The sequence below is a fragment of the Cavia porcellus genome, unplaced genomic scaffold (genome assembly GCF_034190915.1).
Source record: "Cavia porcellus strain 051 isolate PalLab524CR breed Dunkin Hartley unplaced genomic scaffold, mCavPor4.1 scaffold_7, whole genome shotgun sequence".
Lineage (NCBI taxonomy): Eukaryota > Metazoa > Chordata > Mammalia > Rodentia > Caviidae > Cavia > Cavia porcellus.
In genome coordinates this window covers 47,751,882-47,775,726 of record NW_026947490.1, presented here as the reverse complement: position 1 = coordinate 47,775,726, position 23,845 = coordinate 47,751,882, and the positions used below count along the sequence as shown (strand labels likewise).

Sequence of the window (23,845 nt, the reverse complement as noted above, 5' to 3'; positions counted from 1 at the left end):
TAGGCATTAGGGGCTGGTGACAAGATGGGAGCCAGGGAGGACCTTCTCTGGGGAGATGCCAACTTGGCCCCCCTGTGCTTCTCTCACCTTTCCCCAATATACACCTCTACCTTCCCCCCACTGTGATGTAATTTTATTTTCTACGGAGAAAAAGCAGCCGTGAGCTCAGCATGCAAATATAGACAACTAACAAAGACGCACTTAGCTCTACTAACTCTGCCCCTCTGCCCAGGCCCAGCAGCTCTCACTTCCCCTCCACCTCCGGGACTTTCCTCCCCCAGACTCTCAACCAGACTGAAAGAGGAAAGAGAGAATTGGGGAAGCATCCATTTTCACCCCATCTCCATCCCACTGAGTCTCCTCTTAACTTGGGCAGGATGTGGCCCTGGAGGATGTGTAAGCATCAGCAGGGTTTGTACCACCTCCCGGAACATCCATCCCCATCTGCCTCTCTCAGTCCTAACCTAGCAGACACTCCTATCTGGAAACCTCAGTTGAGGCCCCCCTTTCTGGGGTCTATACTACCCCTAAAAGTAGCACAGGTTCCTGCTGCTTTGGGTTTCACAGTCTGTCTCTTTGTTCTTCCTCTCCCACAGTGTACCCTGTCACTGTCCCTTGGAGAGTCACACACACCCTTATAATTCGCCTTTGTGTGTCTGATTTGCTGTGTTGTTGTAAGGTCAAAACCTAGTTTGTGGATTCATCTTTGAGACAGAGAAGCTGCATGACTTAACCAGAGACGTGCGGTATTTATGTAAAATAAGGCAGGCAGCCAGGCACAGGTTCATGCTTGTGCCACTCTTTCCTTAGGCAAATTGTGCCCCTAAGCCTCAGTATCCTTAATAGGAAGATGGCATTTCTAATGCCAATCTTATATAGTCTCGAGAGTTAGAAATGGTATGTGTAGGGGCTGAGGCACAATGGGTGCTTTAAAGGTTAAAAAAAGAACTATTATTTAGTTCAGGGACTTTTGCTGCTCTATGCTAGAGAGTACGCTTCATAATATTTTCATAATATTAACCTAGTTTCCATTCTACTTATTAAACATTTATTAAATAGTCACAAGTTGGATGAATACATTGTTTCTATTCTCCACACTCCTGCCAGCTTTTCTAAGAACACTTCCTGGATTTGTCTGGAAAGAATGAAAACTTCTCTATCCTCGCGTCTCATTTTTCCGTACTTAGAAATCCTCTAAGTCTCCTGGCAATACCTGTACACCTGCTCCATGAAAAATATATTGTCTATTACATATGGGTTTGTTTGATAGTTTAGTTCTTCCTGCTCCCACCCTATTTTGGTCCTCTTTTGGAGAGATTGTCGATTCTTTCTGCATAGAATTCCAGTGGCCCCAGGTCTAAAAGGCCCCCTCTGTTCAAAAGTCAGCATCTGTCTATTCCTGACTAGCACGTGGGTTCAGGTCCTCTCAACCTCACTCTAATTATTATAACAGCCTCTGGTTATGAATCAAGTGCCTTCCCCCTGGCATCTCCATCCTCTTTCCTCTCCTCCCCAGTTCCATCCCAATCATCACTGTCACCAAATGAAATTTTGCTCTTCCCCTCCAGCTCACAGGATTAAGTTGAAAGACTTCGGCAAACCAGCCCCATTATGTTTACCCAAACCCCAAGCCACAGCTTGAATTTCTCCTCTTGTCTCTATGGTCCCTGTACCCTCAGTAAGACAAATACATCCTACCAGCGCTTTTGATGTTTCCAGGAACCACAATGTTCCCTTCGCAACTTCTTTGCCTCTAATCAAATGCCATTCTCTAAGGCCTAGAAAAGGCTCGCTTCCTTTACAAAGTCCTCAGGCCCCTTTACTCTCTCTTTGGAGCCCATTCTGCTTTTTCATTTGTTTCTTCTTTTAACTATAATATTAGGGTCAAATTTGTATGTGCCAGGCCCCATGATAATAAACACAGGATTGCTGCCCTTGAGGGGTACCAGTTTAGTGGGGAACATGGACATGTAGGTGAAGAGCTATGATAGAATATGTTATGATGGAGGCATATGCTGGCAGTGCAGTGGGAACCCAGAGAAGGCCCCACCGAGGAAGGAGAATTGGGGATCAGTCTTGATGTTCCAATAAGAGCTACGGGGAGGATGCGATCAAGCAGCATATAATCACTTAATTACATATTGCTTTGTATTTTTCTTCAGTTGTTTAGTGCGCCTGTTTGACTTCTCAGTGTGGTTAATCAGCTGAAGAATAGGGACAAGCCTGGCACTGTCTGTTCTTCCAGAGCCCAACAGCAGCCCTGGACAAACACCATGTGTTCAGAAAAGGCTTCCTGACTTGAAGCTGATAAATAATCCTGGCTTCTCTGAAATGACTGCCTGGAGGCATCCCCAACCCCCTCCTACCATAGTTCCCTAGCTCATTCCTAATAAGGCACGCACACCTAGAGCTCACGTCCTCTGGTCACCTCCCTCTTGCCATAGAGGTGTGATTTCATCTACAGACACTTGCTCATGCTGCCCCAGATCTCTTTATTGAGGCCTTGCATTTGACCCAAATACATTAACAAGAAGTGGCTGAGACACAGCCCCAAACACAGTACCCTCCCTTCCTCTTGGCCAGAGACAAGACAGAAGGATATAGGATTTGAGAGACTGGGGAGGACTGTACAAAGAAGGAACAGAACAGAGATGATACCCACAGATACAGCAAAGAACAGAACCACAAGGAAGAGGATAGAGCGCGGTGGGAGAAACAAAAAATAAATACAGGTAAGTTGCAGGATGAGAACCAAAGTCAGAGGAGAAGGCTGGGCTAGTGCCTAGGGAAAAGTAACTCCTTTCTTCATCACCTGAGGGTGATTAGAATCTCATCACCCAATGTATAGACCCCAATAGGCCCTATGGTAGAGAATGACCTAGTGTTCCCAGAGGAACTCAGGGATAGACAGAAAGGGAGGAAGATACATGAAGAGATCAGGCGGGGCCGGAGATGGTTGCCACAGCAGCTAGTCATCATCATCGTCATCGTCATCATCATCGTCATCTTCCTCGTCATCATCCTCTGTGTTGATTTCACCTGACAGCACATCTTCCAGCCAGTCCTCCAGCTCCTCAGCAGAAGGCAAGTCCTCCTCATCATCCATCTCCATCCATATGCTGTCCGCCTAGAGGATGGCACAAACGGGGGACCAAAGCTAAGTTCCACCCGGGTCTTTGGACATGCCCGCTCACTCACTGGGCTCTCTACATCCTCCCTTACATCCTCTATCCTTTGTGGTCAGGGAAACTATCCAGGTAAAGTCTAGGTTAGAATAGTGACAAGTGGGAGTAGACTGACAAGTTGGATTACCAAAAGACCTCCCTTCAAATGTTTCCCATGCTCTTACCATACCCAGCTTTCTGTCCTGTCTTTGGTGCAAAACTACCTGTGGCTCTTTATGGGAAATAGGAAAAAATCAGTGATTTTTCAGTATTCAAAGCTTTTCATAACCTGCTTCTCTGGTATCATCTTCAATGATCTATAGACTTGTTTCTCAAGTCATAACAAACTACTTATTCTCAAACCTGATCTTTATTTTTCTACTGTTCATGGTTCGATCTTGGTTTTCCCACTCAGTTTGTGATTTTTCTTAACTGTCACTTGTTGACATCCTAGACATTGTACAATATCCACTTTAATGCCACATTCTCTTAAACTCCTTTGACTCTCTAAAGCAGAAATCATTTTTTGTTTGTTTGTTTTGTCTTTTTCCTTTTTATCGGTACCAGGGATCGAACTCGCGACTGCCTGCTTACAATGCAGGCGCTTATGCTGCTGAGCTAAATCCCCAGCCCCAGAAATCATTTTTGTTTCTATGCCTTCTTAACATTTTATTTGTATCTTTATCATGAATTTTATCCAATCCAACAAAGCCAGGCCTGGTGGCACATACTTGTAATCCTAGAACCTAGGAGGCAGAGGAAAAAGGATCACAAGTTTGAGTCTAGTGTTGGCAAGTTAGTCATTTAGTGAGACACTGTCTCAAAAAATAAAGAAGAGCTGGGGATTTGTGAAGGCCTTGGGTTTCATCCCCACCCAGTACTAGAAAAAGAATCAATCCAATCTAGGCTTATAGTTAATGAAATACTTGCCCTCCAATTAGGCTGATTAATTCTATGAAAGCAAAGACTATGGCTTATTCAAGTCAACTCAACAGTTGGGAAGCATGTACTGTGTGGTGCATGAGTTTCTGCCCTCAAAAATCTCATGGTCTACTGGAAGAAATAGACAGCATGCAGGTACAGGCATATAAAAGTCATGTTCCCAATGCCAGGTGAGCTGTGACAATGCCTGAGGAAGGGACTGATTCAGGACATCATTCCAGTGGAAAGGGACAGTCATTTCAGATTGTAAGTCTAGCCATTGGACTAGGCATGTCTGCTTCTCTTGGGAAGGGCTCAGTGAGCAGAGTGGAGGAAAGTAACCTCCACTGAGAAACAAAGTTGGGGCTCCCTGGGGATGAAGGAAGGACACTCACATCAGTGACATTGACGACTCCTATTTGTGGGGCTGACAAGTCGATGTCAAATGTCTTCTCCCAGTATGGAACAAGCTGTGGAGAGATCCAAACATAGTAGCTTAATGGAATTTAGATGTACACAAGTACAGGAGGCTAAGTGTGAGGGTCAGCCCAGGGATACAGAGGGGGACAGCAGAAGGGGACAACTGCAGCAGTAGGGCCTAAAAGTAGTATAAGAGCTAAGCGGTGAAAGAATGGAACTGCCAAAGGGAAAGTCTCAGGAGGCTCAGCTGGGCATATCAGCCTTTGCTTCCCAAGGAAAAGGAGGTAGGAAACTCCTGCTGTGACCCTGGATGTGCTGCACATTGAAGTTGGGTGTTTGAGCAAATCCCTGTTCTCTTGACCCTCAGTTTCTGCATCTCTAGGTGAAGGTAGACACACTGGTAATCACCAGTGTTCTCACATTTCTGTTTGTTATTCAACAGTGGGTGCTAGGTGTTGGGGATTCAAACGATCCCCTGAGATCGAATCTATGCGACAATTCTGCGATTGAGAGGGTAGGAGTCACGGCTGCCTCTGCTCTGGGAATTGCGTGTTATGTCCCATGTGATTCACTTCCCATCCTCCTCCCCTGTGCTCAGGTTACCTCCAGGCCCAAAGCACCCTTGAGTGTGCAACACAAAAACTCCCAAGCCCCACTGCCAGGAGATGGGAATAGGAACTCTGAAACTAACCCTTAGCCTAGAAGGTGCCATAGTCAAAGGTCCTGAGCAGGGCCTCTTACCAGAGGGAAGTCATCAGGGTCAATCCAGATGATGCTAAGGTCGGGGTTGTCAGTGTTATCTTGGGCCACAGATTTGAGAGTCTCTAAGAACTCGTAGCCATCTTGGAAGGAACATAATTATGATGTGAGGAAAGAAGAGAGTGAAGAGACACCAGGAACAGGAGTCTCTTTCCCTGCCTCCCATATCTCCACATGTGTAGCCCCAGGTTGCTTGTAAACTTCCAGAAATGCCTCCCACATGAGGCCTGTGTTTCAACAAACAAGCCGCCCTGCCTTCCCTCAGGCTGAGCTGGTATTCCTGCCTTACCGGGATCAGCCTCCTCTGCAAAGGCCACAATGTGGATACCGTCCATATCATCCTCCTGTGGGGGTGGGTAGGGAAAACTCTAAGTGTTCCTCAATCCCGAATTGTGGAAAGCTATTTTCTGGACCAGGAGTAGCCTCACCACAGTGACTGTCAGCTTCAGAGCTGCCACACCTCCTCGGGTGATTCCTTTACCCCAGAGCCCAGGACTCCACCCTCGTCATCTCCATTCATTTATGTCTGTCTGTCCACATGTTCTTCAGAACACACAACCCTCCCCTGTCCTTCCCCTTTGCACTGTTCTTTCTACGGGTGGGCATGGGCTCTGCTCTTCAGCCACCCTTTTGTTCCCTGAGGGCCTGGGCCTGGCCAAGGGCACTCACCCAGGTCTCATACATACTCTCAGGCTTCAGTTTCCTCAAGGTTGATCTAGAAGAGACAGACAGAGTCCCTACTCAGTGGATGAGAAGGACATGTCCCTCCAGAGGGTCCCCACAGCAGGGCGGGCTCTGGGTCAGGCCCAGGGCACAGACAGCTTGTACACCAGAACAAAGCCATCCAGCAAAGCCTAAGCTCTGGGCACCAGGCCCAGATCACTGCCGAGTTAAAATGAGCAGCAGCAGAGTGGCGAGGGCTGGAAGAGAGACCTCTGGGAAAAAGGTAAAAATGGACATCAGAGCATTCATTCGTTCATTCATTCATTCATTCATTCACCATTCATCCCCTCAGTAGCACTGAAGGGAAGGCCTGATATATTCTCAGCACTGAGCCAGATGCTGGGTAGAACTGAACTAGGCAAACATGTTCCTGCCCTGACAAAGGTGGTGCGTTCTAGTGGGAGAGAGCAAGTGGTATTTAAACTGATGAGTAGGTATCTCCCATTGAAGGGTACTGTGAAGGAGGAGAGCTCTGTGAGTATAACGCAGGGTTTCCCAACCTCAGCCCTACGGACCTTTTGGGCTGGATACTTTTCTATTGGGAAAGTTGTCTTGTGCACTGCAAGACGTTCAACTGGCTTTGAGCCATAAAGACCAGCAGCAGCATTCCCCACCACCAAAAATATTTGCAGACATTGCCAAATATCCCCTGGAGGATAAATGCTTTCCCCCACCTCCCGCTCCCTCTGCCTCTCCTGAGAACCACTCATACAGAGTAGTGTATGGGCGAGAATATGGAACAGGTCAGGGCTAAGGTCCAGTTCTGATCCCTACCCAGCCCTCCACTCTGGGGAGGTTTCTGTCTCTGAGACTGATAAACAGATTAAATGTAACAATAGTACTTTGCAAGTCCTAGCTGACCATAGGCACTCAATACTCATGTGTTAACAGAGGTTATTTAAGTTGCATACATCACATACATTTACAGACTGTCTTCTCTACTCAGGTGCAGTGCTAAGTATTGGGGTGCAAAATTCAGGGTGTCAGTAGGCACTGGTAAGGGGAAGCGCATTCATCTCCAGGGGAGGCCAGCTTCCTGGTTAGCTGAAGTTCCCCAGCCCACTTCAGAGGTGGGTGTTCTGGCCTCAGGGGAGGCTCTCCTGCTCAGAGAGGCATCTGACCCCTACCTCCTGTGCTCTTCCACGAAGTTGACAATCTCCTCTTCACTGTTGGGTTTGTCTGGGATGGTTATAGGCTCTTCCATGAAGGCCTCATAGAAATCTATCTCATTCAGCTTCAGGGTCAGCTTCTTAGCCACCTTCAGGGCAGGGCACAGGCGGTAAGTACAGCAGTGGGAGGCACAGAGTCACAGTGAGAAGCAGTTATTTGAGGGAAACAAACATTAGGAAGGGAATCAGGAAATCTGGGTCCTTGTCACTGCCACTGTGACAAAGGATTGAGGTTTTGACTTCTCTGAGATTTAGTTTAACATGAGAGATGGGCAAGGTAATACAAAGCCCCTCTGTCTTTTTTATTTTTTTTGGTACCAAGGATTGAACCCACAACCTCATGCTTGCCAGGCAGATGCTGTCCTCCCAGTCTCCTCCCCCTCCTTCCTGCCCTTTCTCTTTAGCTCTAAAATCCATAGGGCAGAAGAAGCTAGTTTGGGGGTGAGGAAAGCGAGCATGCAGATTGGGACCAGTCCCCAATGAACTCCGAGAGAGGCCAGAGGACAGCTTAAGGGGATAGAGGGACCCAATTTGGCCACAGAGCAGAGAACCTTGCTGTCAAAGGTGGCGAAGAAGGGGATGTAGGGATGAAACTCTTCGGCTGCATCTTCATAGGCTTTGTAATCTGAGGGAAAAAAGCAGAGTCAATCTAGAATGAGGGTCTGCCTAGGAATCAGTTCTGCTCAGGTCTATCCCCAGCTGTTGGTGGGTGGGGTTCATTCTGAGAGCTACTCCTCTAACCGGCTGAGAGTGAGGTAAGATACTCTAGAACTATAATATAATAGCACAGGTGGAATCCTGGGGGGTGTTTGTCTCTCAGCGAGATTAGAAGATGGAGCTAGCAAGCAGGAGAAATAAGGAGGCAAAGATGTGGAGCTGGTGGACAGACAGGAAGACAAAAGGAGGTGGGCAGCAGGGGAGGAGGAAAGTGAAGTCTCAGGGTTACCCACGCTCTGAGTCTTTGTTCTTGAAGTAGCCAATGAGTTTGATCTCATCCTCAATATTTTCAAATGCCTGAAGCTCTCGTTCACCCTCAATTAATTCCACAGGGTCTTCCAGGACCTAGAAGAGCAGGGATTTCAAAGGCAGCAAATGTTTCTGTCCTACTGGAAGGACACGGAAGGAGCAGGATCTAGGTCGGTGTGTGTGTGCTGTGTGAGGTTTATGTTGGGTGTTATCTGTGGTCGTGTGCTTCATGTGATGCGTGTGTGGTGAGTGTATGTGTCTGGGCTAAGGGTATGTCTAGTGAGTGTGGTATACACACTGTGACTAAAAAATACGGTGAATTAAATTTTTAAAAGTTTATACATTGCCAGTAATCGCCCTTACTATACTGCCTCTTGTTTTGAGCACATTTACTCCATCCTTCTTTTCACTTTCTGAAATAGTTCAGGAAGTCCTCTTTCGTGGATGTCTTTGGTTGCGCTGTTGTGGCTGCCTTGACATTCTGAACTGATTCAAAAGGTTTACCTTCCATGGTCATTTTGACTTTAGGAAACAGCCATAAATCACACAGTGCCAGATCCAGTGAATAGGGTGGCTGAGGACACAGTGAGGTTTTAGCAGCCTGACTTTCTATTGGATGGTGCTCAGCAGCATTTACCATATGTTAGATCCCAAAAGGCACTCACAAAAGAGGATGTCGGAACTGCTTCAGAAAGTGGCAGGAATGATGAATAATGTGCTCATAGCAAGGAGGAGTATTTTGGTAAAAAAAAGAGATTAATGGCAATGTGTCTTTTATTATAATAAATACTTTTTAAAAATTTTAAATATTAATCTCAAGGAATTTAAGAGCAAAAAATTTAAAAAAAAAAAAGAAAAAAATTTTAAATACTCACCGTATATTGTGATCATTCTGTGGATGTATGTGTGGTGTGTGGCCTGGGTGTTCAGTGGTGTGTGTGTGTGTGTGTGTGTGTGTGTGTGTGTGTGTCTCTCTCTCTCTCTCTCTCTCTCTCTCTCTCTGTGTGTGTGTGTGTGTCTGTGTGTGTGTGTAGGGGAAATATTGGGACCCGTAGGGTTGAGGCTCAGCGGTGATTTAAAGCAAGGCTGGGAAGTCTAGGGAAATGCTCACGTCCAGCAGAAACTCCACCAGGGTGTCCGCTGAAAACTCGCCATCGTACTCAATGACCTCATCGCCCTTGAACACGTAGATGCTGTCCTCTTCGGTTAGTCCTAGGGAGTGAGTGGAAGGTGAACCATGGCCCCACCCCTCCGGCAGATCCAAGATTCCAGCTCCTGGGTCACTGCCTACTCCATGACCCCACTGGACCCCACTTCTCCCTTTCTCCACCTCGACTTCCTCTACTGTCCCTTAGCCCTGCACGTGCTGTCCATTACCCTGATGCAGCTAAGGAGGCTGGCCTGGTAGCAGAGGATCTCCAGGGAAAAGCTGAGGGAGAGGGGTCAGCTAAGGTTTGAGGGGAGGAAATCGGGAGATAATTAGTCCAGCAGTATTGCTTCCTTTCTCTGCCTGCCGTGACCAGAGGGACATATATTCCTGCTATCTCCTCTGAGAACTCTGGTAGCTGATTTTCTGTCCTGCCCTTTAACTCTGCCATTACTGACCAGATGACTTCACTGTTACTAACCATCCCTCCCCCATTCACATCCGGAGCCCGGTGTCCAACCTGTGCTGCCCCCTGGTGGCCGGTGCTGTGACACCCGGCCGAGGCGCGGGAGGGGGAGGAACAAGGGGAGGCGTTCCCAAGCGCCTCTTTTCCAGCCCTGCTTGTGTTCCCCGGCTCCTTCATCTCTCCAGCATCTAGCCATGTTGTTTGGGTAAATTTTAAGAGGGCCAGCTCATGTCGTGCTGGAATCTGAGTATGGATCTCTATAAGGAATAAAGGAGAAGTGGGGACTGCCACCCTCTCCCCTCCAATCTCAGTACTTTTTTTACTTTTTTCCCTTCCTCCTTTTAGAAGAGACCCAGAAGAAGAGTTCCGGAGCTCCTCAGATCCCAGGGTGCCCCTGCAGTTCTCCAGGCTGGGCCTCCCCAGTCTCACAGGCCCGCCCCGCTTTGCCCCTCCCTCCCCTCCCTTACCTAGTTTCTTGGCCACAGCTGCGTCCTTCTCAGAGTCCACCAGACCGAAGCCAACACCCTTGTCTTCTAGGACTTGGGCTGCTAACTGGAGTGAAGGGTTAGGGTTAAAATTAGCTCCCCAGATTCTTATTAACCCTTCTGCCCCATCTCCAGCTTTCAAGTTGGGTGCAGGAAGCCTATGCTAATGTATGCATATGACCTTGGCCCTATCTATGCTAGGATTCAGAATATCCCTAAGATATTCCCTACAATTCTATTTTGTCTTTGGTTCAACCTTTCTGCAGTACTAGGGATGGAGCCAAGGCCTCATGCATGCTAGGCAAGTGCTTTGCCTCTGAGCTCTGGAGTGTGCTTTTTGTTGCTTGTCTGGTGTTTTGCTTTGAGACAGGGTCTTTCTTTGTAATTCTGGCCTCAAACTGACTATGTAGCTCAGGCTGAACTCAAACTCATGAGGACCACTTTGCCTCAGCTTCCAGAGTATTAGGATTTCAGATGTGCACCTCCCAGAAGGGTGCTATTGTGTTGAACTTTAAGGCACTGGGTTTGAATTCCCCAGATCCTGAGGGGCTGCTGAAGAGTAGCCTCAGAATGACAGAGTGGCAGCTCTCTTTAGAAGGAGTGATCCTTGTACTCCATCCTGGTCAAAGGCCAAGCTGGGTGATATTAGAATCCCTGAGGTTCTTCTGAGTGACTCTCAATGCAAGAATTTTAGAGGGCAAGGGTACTGCTGAGGAGCAGGGAAGCCCAGAAGGCTGAGAGTAGAGGTGAGGTCATCACTTATCACCCCTGCCTGGAGGGAGCAAGACAAGCAGGGACTAGACAGCTCTCTTTCTCCAAGTCCAGCTTTCCATTGACATTGTACTCCAGCCAGTTCTTAGGCTGTGGGCAATCATGCTCTGAGGTCCTGGCTCAGTTTTCAACCCAGATTCACTCTGCCATGGACACAGCCTCCAGCTTTACCCCACTCAACCCTCAGGCACCATGATTCTTAGGGGGATGGGGAAGGGCGGAGGATGGCAGGTGGATGACTGAGGATTCTGTGCACTTGGGATAAAAATACTTGGCTCATTAATCAGATGTGGGTTCCAGCGCCAGGCAGAGACACACAGAAATGAGAGCCTGTGGCCCTGGTGTCCACCCCGAAATGCTCCAAACCCTGGATGAAATGGGGCCTATCTGCAATACCCAGCCCAATACCAAGCCCAAGGGGCTAACGAAACTTAGGCAGGGAAACTCAAGCATAATTTGGCTCCGAGAGGACATAATCACCCCCTCTGATTTAGACCTCAAGTCAGATTGGAAAGAGAAAGTGGGAAAGGCATCCAGAAACCTCTTTCAACTGTGAAAAATTTCCCCAAAGCCATCCAGCTTGATCCAAGAGAGACCAAAGAGGAATTAGGAAGCAAGGAGGGAAACAGAGAGGCAAAAGGCCAATGAGAGGCATGGTGGTTTCAAGGAAATCTTTTAAACATTCAGCCCAGCCGTTCAGTATAGGCAGATAAGACACTGATAATGTTTACACTTAGGATCAGTTTCGACCCATTGGGGTGCAGCCCATAAATATATGGTGGAGAAGGTTTTTACTAGGAGAATAGCAATGGAAAAGGGGGTGCAGTACACAGGGCTGGTGGCAGCTCTGGCCTCTCCCCCAGCCCTCCAGTACCTGCCTCTCCCTTTTCTACCCTCCTTCCAAGCCAAACCGATTACCAGCTTCCACCAGTCCCCCGGCTGCAGCCCCTGCAGTTACCTAATGTTGGGTTCTTGAGGGTAAGGTCCCATGCCATCTGTGTCCTGTTGGTCAACACAGAGGTCCTGGGCTCAAAGATCTTATATATGATATAAAATAGGGGTCAAAGAGAAGGCTGGGCATGCATGGCTGACCTGCAGCCCCCCACTCACCTCTAGGATCAGCTCCTCCATCTCAAATTGTCTCTGTGAGGCCTTGTCATCCTCGGGGGGTTCATGGTAGAGGAGTGCCAGCACCTCATACTTCTTGAACACATTCTTGTAGTTCTTTGCGTTGACGTTGACCACACGGTCCACACCATCATACTCAGGGAAGTCCAGCCCTTCCTCCCCCTGGACCCCTGACTGGGGTGTCCCTAGCACCAGCAGGAACAGCAGCACTGCTCTGGCCCCCATCGTGTCTGCAGCGCGCATGGAGGTAGTAGGATCTGGGTCGGGTCTCGTGGTCCAGGGGAGGTTAGCCGGGGTAGAGAGGGGCCCCTGGGTGCTGAATACTGAGTTAGGGGCTCCAAGTGGGGGTGGGGTGGGGAGTGGCCCAGAGCAGTGGACAGAAGACACTGCTGGGTCCCAGAGAAACTGCCGACAGAGCCAAGTGGAAAAGGGTCAGGAGGAGGACTAGGAGCAGGGGGCGGGGAGAGAATTGGAGCTGCCCCTTGAAATTGGCATCACTCGGTCCCCACCTGGTCCTGTCTAAATATGTCTCCGTGGTTGGCAGGAGATGGATAACCTTCTGAGGCCAGGACAGCTCCATGAGGGCCAGAATGGTTCCACCTCCTACACCTCTCCCCCAGGCTCCCAGCAGCTCCTTCCTCCCCTCCCCCAGTGTCCAGGGCTCCTCAGCCCCTGTCCCTGTGCTGGCCCAAGAGCTCATCGCCATATTAAGAAAGGAAAGGGGAGAGACAGAGGGATCTAAAAATAAGACCAGATGAGTCGGAGGTAAGTGAAGCTGGGGCTGGGGGAGGGGAGGTGTAGGGGTAATTGGGGGTGACTGAGAGTATGCAGGGCAAGGGGAGAGGAAAGAAGTGCGGATGGAGAAGAGGAGGTATCGTCCCGCATCAGAGCTGAAACTGATTACAGAGGACCAAATGTGATGCAGGCATGGTGCCTCCCGGTCCTAAAATTTGGGAACCTTCTATAGTAAAGTCTTTTTCTGTAATCCTGGGGAGGAGAAGGGGGCAATAAAAGGGCAGTGCAGGCTGCAGGAAAGAGACCCCCTGCGGTTCCCTTTAAAGAACCAGGATCAAGGATGAGATCATTCTCTGAATAAAAGATGGAGCTGAGTCCAAGACTGGCGAGCTGGCTTGGCTCCAGCCAGTTTCCTTTACTTCACTCAACACTCCTAAACCAAGAATGCAGGGGAGGACAGGGCTGGCCCAGATTCCATCCTGTAGGGATGGATGCAGATGTGGGGTTTCTGTGCCCATAAGGGCCACCATGAGGAAGGGAATGTCACTTGGCTGCCACCTCCTGCATGCACTGTCTGCTCTGATCCTGTGGGGCTTGGTTTTCTAGAGCACAGTGGGAAGGGAGGATTCCCCAGGCTGTGCGTGATTCCAAAGACAGCTAAGAGTTACTATTTATTCCTGTGTCTTTCACAGGACAAAAGGGATCAGGTAGAAAAACTGAGAGTAAAAAAGAATATGAGGAAGATGCCAAGAAGTGGTCCTGTGCCCTAAACCAAGGCTGTCAGTGAGTTGTGTTGCACCTTAGACTCAACACAGAGCTGGGAGTGGGGCTATAACTGCCGGATTCCAACTTGCAGGTGAGAACAGAGCAGAAGAGTTTGGCTCTGGGCACCTAGAAGGATCCTTTTCATGACTTTCCAGGGCCCTTACCATGCACAGAGAAACTGAGGCAGAAGGGAAACTACAGAGAAACAGTATCAAAGCCTTTCTCCTTCAGTGAGGACAGTGTTTATTTTGCATCCAGGCAGAGGCATGGAACATGAAATTATGTTAGCAAAATAACTTTTCCACCCTCCTGTGGGGCAGATCTTACTCAGCTAAGAAAGAAAAGCTGCAGAAAATCTCAAGTGCATGGCAGGAGTGGATCCAAGAAGGACAGCTGTCACCGGAGCAGGAGAGGCACACACCAGCCCAAGCATGGCCCGTTAGAGCTAAAGAGACCTCAGGATTCCATCTTCTGTGCTCCCGGAGAGTGCTGGAGTGCCAGAGCTCACAGCTAGAGCCAAGACAATGGGCAGGCCTGCCCACTGAATGCCCCAAATGACCACCAGTGCCTATTTCTCCCTTCTGTGGCTTCTGGGAAAGGGCAAACATTTGGGCCGAGACACTGGAATGTCGGACTGGCTCCATCCTGAGCTGGACCTTTGGTACCTCAAGGGTGTGAGGTGGGACTCACGGGGACTTAGGACCCCTCCATCTCCTGGTCTTTTTCAGCGCAGCTCGCTCTGGTTGACCTTTCTGGTGCTAGTTTTCTCTCATCCTTTCCAGCTCCTATACCCTGCACCCCTCCTCTCTCTGAGGCTTTGCTCTCTACTTTCTGCTTGATTTTCTTCCCTCTAGGCCCCTGCCTTCAGCCCCTTGGATTTAACAGGCCTCAGCCACTGGTATCAAATGACCCTGAGTTGGGGCCTCTGTATTTTTAACCCACCAGACACCCAAAGCTCCTGCTGCTGAAATCCGAGGAGCTGGCCACTGGCTGCTCCCCCTCCCCACCTCACTTGCATACCTCCTGGCCCCTCCATCCTCCAGGGTCTGGTTCAGCCTTGTCAGCAGCAAGGAAGGACCCCAGACTGATACAGCCTTGACCCCAGGAGACCTGGTGCTGTGAGACCTAAGGGGTCCTGGATAGAATGAGACCTCCAAGCAGGGGCCTGGTATAGGGGAAGGAAGGGCTGGCTATCCCTGTGGTGAGATGGCCCTCCTCACTAGCCTCATCCTCTAGCCCAGCCAGTGACCCTTCTCCCACCCCTATCTTGTGTTTGGGTTTCATTTTGTATTTGTGGTTTGGTTCGGCTCTCGGTGTAAGGCTGGTCTGCAAAAAGGTAAAGAAGAGCACAGTTCTGGATTCACACAGACCTTGGTTTCCTGATCTGTGATACAGGAGGGCGTGGTAAAAGTAGACGTGGGAATTCATTGATGGTGCCCTATGCACAGCATGCACTTAATACTGGTGCTTCATCCCTGGCAACAGTTCATGGTGGCCCCCCCCCAGCTTTTTGTTTTTTTAATTTTATTTAAGGAGAAAAAGAAAAAAAGCAGAAAAAGGGTACAAGTTATACAGAATTTCAGAAAAAATAAACGGTAGGAAATCACTAGTTTATAGATTACATATTATCATCTTAGAAATAGTTGTTCAAGTTACAAAATTAAAGCATATAAAGTGGACTTTCAAACAGTGAGACTGGAAACAGTTGTGTTCAGTGATCCAACAAAACTCAGTAATATGGTTATCTATCTTATACACTTAAATATACATGCAGTTATGTCCTTTAGAGCACTTTCATTTCTTCTCTTTTGTATAATGATTACACATTTTGGGTTTTATTACTCCCACAGTTCTTATTACTTCTTTTTGAAGAGAATAAAACCAAATGTGACATAACAAAACAGAGTCAGTCAAATCAAAAGGATGGACATGATATATAATGTAAAAACAAAATACAAGGTGATCAACAATGATTACCATAATGCCTCTTGCCATCTTAAAAAGAACTGCCTATATCATCAGTTATAATAAAATTGAACAAAACAGTAAAGAACAAAACCAATAAAACCAAAACATTGGAGACATTACAGGACTTCAAATGAAGATAATAGTCAAACCAGAATGGGCATCATAATGAATTTTACTGTCTTCACAGGTGTTGCTTATACTCTCAAACTTGGTACTATCAAGCAAAACAGAAGAGAAAATCAGTCAAAACAAGATGGTGAGAGCAATACAGGGTTTCATCAAGTTAATAGGCAATCAAAGTGGGTTACTATAATATATTCTAATATTTTTTATTTATTTTCCCTTAATTAAAAAGATAAAAATTAAAAAGTAAATAATAAACAAAGGAGATTGAGTTAAAGGGGACATAACAACAAAACAGCACAAGTCCAAACATAACCATTGAAACAAAATAGTGTTTCACCACAAGATATCCCGACATAAAAAGTATTTACCACATTGTCTCTTTCCTTGAAATCTTTGAGTATAACTTTGTATACTGTAACATCAAACATACCAAGACAATGTAAAACCATTCAAGAGAATAACAGTATTACAGGGTATTTAGAATCAACAGAAAATGAACAATGGTTTCTGAATAATCTCCTTGTCTATAAAAGTTTTTGCTTATATTGTCACATATAATAAAATCCAATAAGATACAACATGTTAAGACCGATGGAGACAGAAGAACAAAAGCTTGATGGGACTTCAAAACAAGATGATATTAAATCAGCCCTAGCTATTATGATGTCTTCTTTTCTCCAAAATAGCTGTTTATACCATCCAACCTTCTCTGCCTCATTTCTCTTGAGCTCTTTTTCTGTCATTAGTTGTCAGTTTGTCTTCTTCATTTCACTTTCTGCTCCATTCATTGTGGCCTCTCTGCCACTGTTTCTGGAATCTTGGTATTTTTCTTTTTTAGAATGTCCTGCAGTATTCTCTGTAGAGTTGAATTGGTGGTTGCAAATTCCCCTAGTTCCTCTTTATCCTGGAAGTACCTTGTTTTTCCATCAATTTCTAGGGACAGTTGTGCAGGATATATCAATCTTGGCTGGAGGTTATTATCTTTCAAAGCTTGAATTATTTCCCCCCACGCTCTTCGTGATTTGATGGCTTGTGCCGAGAAGTCTGCTATAATTCTGATGGGTGTTCCCTTGTAAGTGATCTGTTTCTTGTCTCTGATGGCTTTTAATATTCTGTTCTTATATTGGATTTCTGGAATTTTGATTATCATATACCTGGGTATAGTTCTGTTTGGGTTGTGGGTGGCTAGAGTCCTGTATGCCTCATACATCTGAGTATCTTTACCTTTTGCTAAATTAGGGAAATTCTCCTGGATTATTTCTGTGAATAGCCTTTGTAGTTCATTTGTTTGTGTCCCTACTTCTTCTTTTACGTTCTTAATTCTTTTTTTTTTTTTTGCACCTATGACTTTACAACGTTCTTAATTCTTTTTTTTTTTTTTACACTGTTTTTTCTTTTTTTTTTTTTTATCGGTACTGGGGATTGAACTCATGACTGCCTGCTTGCAAGGCAGGTGCTTATGCCGCTGAGCTAAATCCCCAGCCCCCGTAATTCTTAAATTATAGATCCTCTTATCATCTTTTAGCCTTTGTATTATTGCTGTTTGTTTCCTTGTTATTTTTAAGAAGTTTTTCATTTCATGCTCCCACATTACAAATCTGTCCTCCAGTTCAGATAATCTATTCTTAGTTTCTTTCAAGTAGTTATGCCAGCTTTCAATAGAGTTTTTAGTTTCCTGGTAATCTCTTTGAACCTGCTTCATGTATTCTATGTTTTCTTTATTTTCTCCATCAAACAATTCTCCCCTTTTTTTCTGTTCTTCCATTCCATCATCTGTTTTTTCTTGGGCGGTGCTTAGCATTTCTCTAACTATTCTACTTATATCTTGCTTTACTTCATTAAATACTTCACTTTTGAACTCATCTAATGAGGCTCCGGAGATAACACTTTATGTTTATTGGTGCCATGTCTGATATTGCATGTTTTCTGTCCTCATTCTCCTTTGCATTTACCTTTCCTGGATCAGTGTTCTCAGGATTGGGGGCCAAGGACCCTTTCTTGTTGTCTCCTCTTCTTATATTTTTTGTTCCTTCCATACAGGCGTATATAGGAGGCCTAGTCTCTTTCTTTGTTGTTTACAGTTTGTTTGAATCTTGCTAGCTAGGTGTTCCCTCCCACTGCAGTGTACTAGGGAGACACAGCCCTGGGGAGCCTCTGCTGGGCCTGCCCCTCCAGGTCAACCTACTGAAGGCTTCACTGCTAGGGTGCACCGACAGGTGCTGGGACCTGGTTTGGGCTAGCCTACTGAGTCCTAGTCTGTGGCATCACCCAGACCAAGCACTCCCCACCAATCCTGCTTGAGAGGGGAATATGCGACTAAAGTCACTGCAGTGTCCTGTTCTGGGTAGTCTGCCCGGTCCGAGAATGTCCTCTGTTGGAGCCTCCTAGTCTATGAAAGGGTCCCCATTCCTCTCACTCACCGCAGGTTGGTGCAGGGCTCCCCACCAGTCCCGCTCTCAACTCTGTTTGCTGATTCCTGCTCTCAGAGACAGAGTCTCTGTCCTTGCTGTGCCAATTCAGACTCAGCAGCGGTGGCAGGAATTTCAAATCGCAGTTTCCAGAGGCACAGGTTCCAGCTTCAGTGCTGAGATTTTACCTGTTCCAGTCGTAGCTCCAGGATTGCATTTCCAGTTGGTTTCTCTCCTCTACCCCCAGCTTTGCTGAGCATCTCTCTCATCCTGTCTACTAATGGGTAGACCCAACCCCGTGCTCTGAAAGATGCCTGAGAATGAACTAAGCTGTGGGGCAGAGTGGAGGGCTCAGTGGCCAGGCAAGGGGTGGGAGGGAAGAGAGGAGGTGAGTAGACTAGGGGCTCCCTGGGACTTTCCACTCACCTAAGACCTGGGCAGCATACAGGTGTAGCTCAGTAGCAGAGTGCTTATCTAGAATTTGTGTAGCCGCTATTTTAAGACTATACTAGAGATGACAGGTAGAAGGATTGAGATATTCCCATGGTGGGGGAAAGGGGCAGGACCATCAGTCTGGCTCAGGGGACATCCCTTACCATGTGACTGCTCCCGAGTCATTTAACCTCTCCAGACCCAAGGTTCTTCCCTGGGAAAGTCAGGTCTCTTCCAGCCTGTGCTATAGCTCTGCTCTGATGCTAACTTATGGAGGTCCAAGGCAGGGGTTGGACGATTTGGCCTCACCAACCTGGATGTGGGTCTAGGTATGAGTGCTACAGCCTCCTCTGGGGATGTGGCACAGCTGCTCCTCAGTCATCACCTTCTTTACCCTCTTCTAAATCTCTGATTCCAATTGCACTTTTGTTTTGTTTTGTTTGTTTTTTAAGATAGGGTCTTGCTAGGTAGTTCAGGATGAACTTGAACTTGAGCCTCAGCTTCTTGAGGGCTGGGATTACAGGCATGTGCTACCATACCTGGCTCCAGCTGCATTTTTAGAGTGAGTATTTTGCTCTTGCTCCTGAAGAGATCAAGAGTAACACTGAGATCCTTCCGGGGGCAAGGATGCTTGATTCGGATCCTCTCCCATCTTCCATTTAGGTTCCTGGAAGTCTTCCTTTGCTTGGCTATGAAGATATTGAGATCCCCACTCTCAAAAAATCAGATTGATGCATTCAGCCAGGTGAAGACTGTTACAAATATTTATTATCTCAACTGGCTACTGGATTCAACAGGACCATCCCCTCCCTTCTGGGCTTCCCCTCGACCCACCCCACTTCCCCACCGTGACACCCTCAGTCCTGCCTCTGGATTGCCTGTCACTCTCCTCCAAGGCAATTTGTCCAGTGTCTCTGCCCCAACTCATTTGCTCTCTCAGATGTTGTGTCAAAATAGTCCTGGCTCCTGTGGCACCCGTCGCAAGAAGCTCCTCTGCTGAGTTTAGTAGTATGTCTCCCTTTCCACCCAGCCTGTGGAGGAGCAGAGACCAGAGTGAGCTGGGAGAAGGCGGCGGGGGAGGCAAGGAGGGCAGCTTAGCAGGAGGGAGAGGAGGAAGTTGGAGGCCTGTGGCGTGGAGCCCACACTGAACCCTGGAGGAGATGGGGGGGTGTCCAGAGAGGGGCAGGCAGTGGGGTGTGGGTGAAGCCAGTGGATCTGGAGGAGTCAGGCAAGACAAGAGAGCTTCTCATGGGGCTGGTGCCTACTCTGAGCAGGGCCCAGGGGAGCCTCACCTCCAGGCCGTTTACGCATGATTAGTTTCCGGATTTCATCATAGATGAAGATAAAAATGCTGTAGGGAACGGCGCAGAGCCACCAGGTTATCCTGCAGGGAGTAACAGTTGGCCAGTGTGGCAGACGATATGGAGACGGGAAGGGCGGGCATAGCAAACAGTGCCCAGGAATTAGGTTTCATGATTGCATCCACTGTATGTGCCTGAGACCATGACGAGTACCAGAGACTTCGAGGTGAGATAGAGCTAATCCCTTCCTGTGAGGAGGTCAGAGCCTTGGGGTTGAGGGGTGAGGGGTGCAGAGGAGACAATGGGATGCGCCAAGCACTGTCTAAATGTCATATTCAGAGGCACCTGCACTGTTTATAGAGTCTATCTTCTAAAATCCAGAGTTGCTGAGGGAGAGGCCCTTTGCTCTCTGCATACTCTAAGCTTTACACCTCCGGAGCAGGAAAGGTTTATCTGTGACAGCCCCAGACATCTAGCACAGGGTGTTCCTATTTCTCTCATAACAAAAGCCTGCAAGTGGAACAAGGCAAGGTACTGGGCAGAATTTCCTTTGGTCTTTTGAGTCAGGGTCTCATTGTGCAATTCCGGCTGGTGTTGAACTCACTATGTAGATAAGACTGGCCACAAACTCACAGCGATCCGCCTGCCTCAGCCTCCCAAGTACTAGGATTACAGGCAAGCACCACTATACCCAAGAATTTCTTATATTCTCCCACACTGCAAAAAAAGGGAGGCCTTGTGTTTCCTCCTGAACCCCTTTCTATAATTAGATACCAGAAAGATGAATTCTGGATAGGGACTGAATCAGGACCAAAGTTGTTCTGTTGGGTAACAAAGAGAAGAGATGGCCTAGCCCAATGGCACTGCCCAAATGAAACACAGTATGAACCACATCCAGTATTTAACAATATCTAGCCAGGTGTGGTAGCACATGCCTATAATTCTAGCACATTGGAGGCTAAGGCAGGAGGATTGTTGTGAGTTTGAGGCCAGCCTACACTACATAGTGAATTCAAGGCCAGCCTGTACTACATAGTGAGATCGTCTAAAAAAAAAAAAAAAAAAGTTTCTAATACCTAAATTAAATAAGGAAAATTAATCTTAGTAATTTTACTTGACTTAACTAAAATATTATCACTTAACTGTATGTAACCAATACCAGCATTATTGATGACATAGTTTACATTCTTCTTTCCATTGTAAGTCTTACAAATCTGATGGATATCTTACGCTGATGGCACATTTCAACCCATGTACTAAATTTTCAACAATTACGGGGAAATGTAGCCCAACCAAAAGACAAATGAAGTGGTATTTAACATACAGTTAGTGCTGCTTTAACTTTTAAACTTTAAATGAATGAAAATTAAAATTATAAATTTAGTTCTTTGGGCTCAACTAGCCCTGTTTTGAGAGCATGGCAGTCCCATATATGTGGAGAACAGCTACCACAGTGGGGTCAGGTTCCTTCTCCACACATGTGCACCTCGGATGTAAACTCTGAGAGACAGATGCCTCTCACTGAACAGTGGCCATGGGTGCCGCCTCTGTGTTACACATCGAGGAGATAAAAATGTTACATGATAGCATTTGACCTGGGGAGCTCAGGGAGGTCAGAGAGAAGAGGGCAAGTGCACAAAAAATAATCACAGGATGGGGCACTCAGCCCCAAGGCCAAGGTATATAGAAGAGTGGACAGATAGTAGTCACTGTGTGTGTCATTACTTCTTTATGTACATAATACGACAATAATAAAGCTGCTATTAACAAAGTATCTATCACAACCCTCCCACACACCCATTTCTGGGTGTAATTCTCAACACTCTTCCAGGTGAGTTTTGTTTGTTTTGTTTTGTTTAGTTGAGGTGTTTTTGTTCCTGTTTCCTGGGTAGGGAGGGGATACAGCTCAGTGGCACAGTGCCTGTTTCTTGTTTGTCTGTTTGTTTGTTTTGGGGTGTGCTGAGGACCAAACCCCAAACTTCACAGAGGGTAAGCTTGTGTCCTACCGATGAGCTCCACTCTCCGGCCCTGGGAAGTGTGTATTATTGGAATTTTACAGACGAAGCAGAGGCTCAGAATTGTTGCCTACTTCTCCAAGGCCACAGAATAGCACACAGCGAGATTCAAACTTGGTACTGTCAGTCCATAAGGGCCTCCTATTAAACATCAGTTGAACAACTATCTTGTATAAACCATTGTGTACAACACTGCAGGGAATGGAGAGATGAATAAAGCAATGTCAATGCACAGGAAATGAGTTGGAAGAATCCACACTAAATCATGAGCAGAGGCTGCCTATGCAGCAGGTAGGTGCATGATCATGGAACGGTGTTTCCACCTTCCCTGTAGATTTTAAAATTTAAAAAGCTCACAAGCACATATAATGCTAGGACAAAATACCCAGGTGTAGTGGTGGATGTCGATAATCCTGGCACTTGGGAGGCTGAGGCAGGGTGATTGTAAGTTTGAGGCCAGCCTGGGTTGTAGAGCAAGGTCACGTCTCAAAAATCAAACCCAAACCAAACCAAACCAATCCAAAACCAAAATTAGACAAAACCAAAATGAAAACAACACAGCAAACCAACAAAGAACAGGAAAAGGCATCTGACAGAATTTCAGTGTTCCCTCACACACATATATATCAAAACATATTGGCCTAAATACAGCAGAATTAGCTAAGCTTAGATTAGGCTATTTTTAGAGCTACTTCAGCTACATCCTTGCACAGCTACACCACCTGTCACCCTAAAGAAAGATTCTTCTTCTCTGTTAAACACTGGCAGGCAGCTAGATGCACATGTGGAATGGCTGTGACCACTTCCTCCCCCAAGCACTTCCTTCCTGGGGCACAGTCACTAAACACACAGCCCATCGATCCAGGTGGCACCTAGCTGGTGACCACCTTGCCTGTGCCCGGAGACTCGCCTGCTGGCACCCTCCTGCTTACTTGAGTGGGTACATTCGCAGAGCCTTGTCCATGCCTGGAGTGTAGGACAGAAAAATCGCCAGCAGTGTTTCCTCCAGGAGCCCAAAGAGTAGGACCTTGTTTCTGGGAAGAAACATTTATGAGTGTGATTGAGATGGGGGAGAAGGCACGGGGAAACTGCTGGTTCAGTGCAGGGGCTGGGGAGAGCCTGGGGCCTTTGGTGGCTGGCGCTCACTTCATGCCCTGCTGGAAGACTGAGTTACGGCGGGTCTTGCAGATGATAAGGTCAGCCCACTGCACCACCACGATGCTGATGAAAAAGGCTGTGTGGCAGGTGAACTCCACCACCTTCCGCTGCTCGTAGGTCTGGGAGGGCGGGCAGAGAGGTGACATCAGTGTCAGGAGGGGTTTAGATGCTCAAAGGCTTCCTGGCCTGTGGGACACCTAGGCTGAGTCAGGTCTTCCCTCTCAGGACTCTCAGAGTGCTCTGCAAGTGTCTCTCCCTCCGTACTTTCCAAGTGTTTTCCTTACCTGATGGGAGCTCCTCAAGAACAAGGCCTTATTTATCTTTGTGCCCCTCCCCATGGTCAGTTTAATGAAAAGCATGCAGCACGCCCAGCAGATCTTTACTAAAATAAGAAGTGTGGTGTGTGGCCAGGCATGGTGGTGCATGTCTATCATCCCCACATTCTGGGGAGGCTGAGGCAGGAAGATTGCTATGAGTTCAAGGCGAGCCTGAACTGCATAGTGAAACCCAATCTCAAAAAAAAAAGTATGATGTGAAGAAGGTGGATCTAGGACAGCAGAGTCAGAGGTCATAGGCCAGAAGGACAGGAGGAAGATGGGGACACGGGAAAAGGGGAATGCTTGAGGAGTGCTAGGTTGGAGACATTCGCTCAGTCATTCCTTGCAAGGTTCTTTCATTCCTGTTTCACAGCTAGGACACTGAGAGTCTAGTGGGAGACATAAATATGCTACCTACGCCAGGACAAGAGGTGAGATGACAGAGGGCTGCAGGGACACAAGAGGTGCCCCTAAATTAGGCCAGAGGAAAGAGCTTGTGTT

General features: G+C 47.2%; 2 protein-coding genes across 2 annotated transcripts in view; both read right to left on the bottom strand.

Annotated features, from left to right (window-relative positions):
• Positions 1-2,472: 2,472 nt before the first annotated feature.
• Casq1 (calsequestrin 1) lies at positions 2,473-12,545 on the bottom strand. Its single transcript, XM_003466564.4, has 11 exons — positions 12,102-12,545; positions 10,203-10,287; positions 9,234-9,334; positions 8,107-8,218; positions 7,708-7,781; positions 7,115-7,245; positions 5,934-5,979; positions 5,554-5,608; positions 5,247-5,347; positions 4,481-4,555; positions 2,473-3,127 (listed from the first exon to the last, which is right to left on the bottom strand). Exons 1-11 carry the CDS (start codon positions 12,360-12,362, stop codon positions 2,969-2,971), a joined length of 1,200 nt encoding a protein of 399 aa, XP_003466612.1. The 5' UTR covers positions 12,363-12,545; the 3' UTR covers positions 2,473-2,968.
• A 6,384-nt stretch (positions 12,546-18,929) lies between these two features.
• LOC100729796 (sodium/potassium-transporting ATPase subunit alpha-4) overlaps positions 18,930-23,845 on the bottom strand; it is a 32,270-nt gene continuing 27,354 nt past the window's right edge. The window contains exons 19-22 of the mRNA XM_063253513.1: positions 23,016-23,146; positions 22,802-22,903; positions 19,846-19,937; positions 18,930-19,584 (exon numbers count right to left, since the gene is read on the bottom strand). Of these exons, the coding sequence (XP_063109583.1) occupies positions 19,556-19,584; positions 19,846-19,937; positions 22,802-22,903; positions 23,016-23,146 (354 nt within the window). The 3' untranslated portion in view covers positions 18,930-19,555. The remainder of the gene's footprint in view (positions 19,585-19,845; positions 19,938-22,801; positions 22,904-23,015; positions 23,147-23,845) is intronic.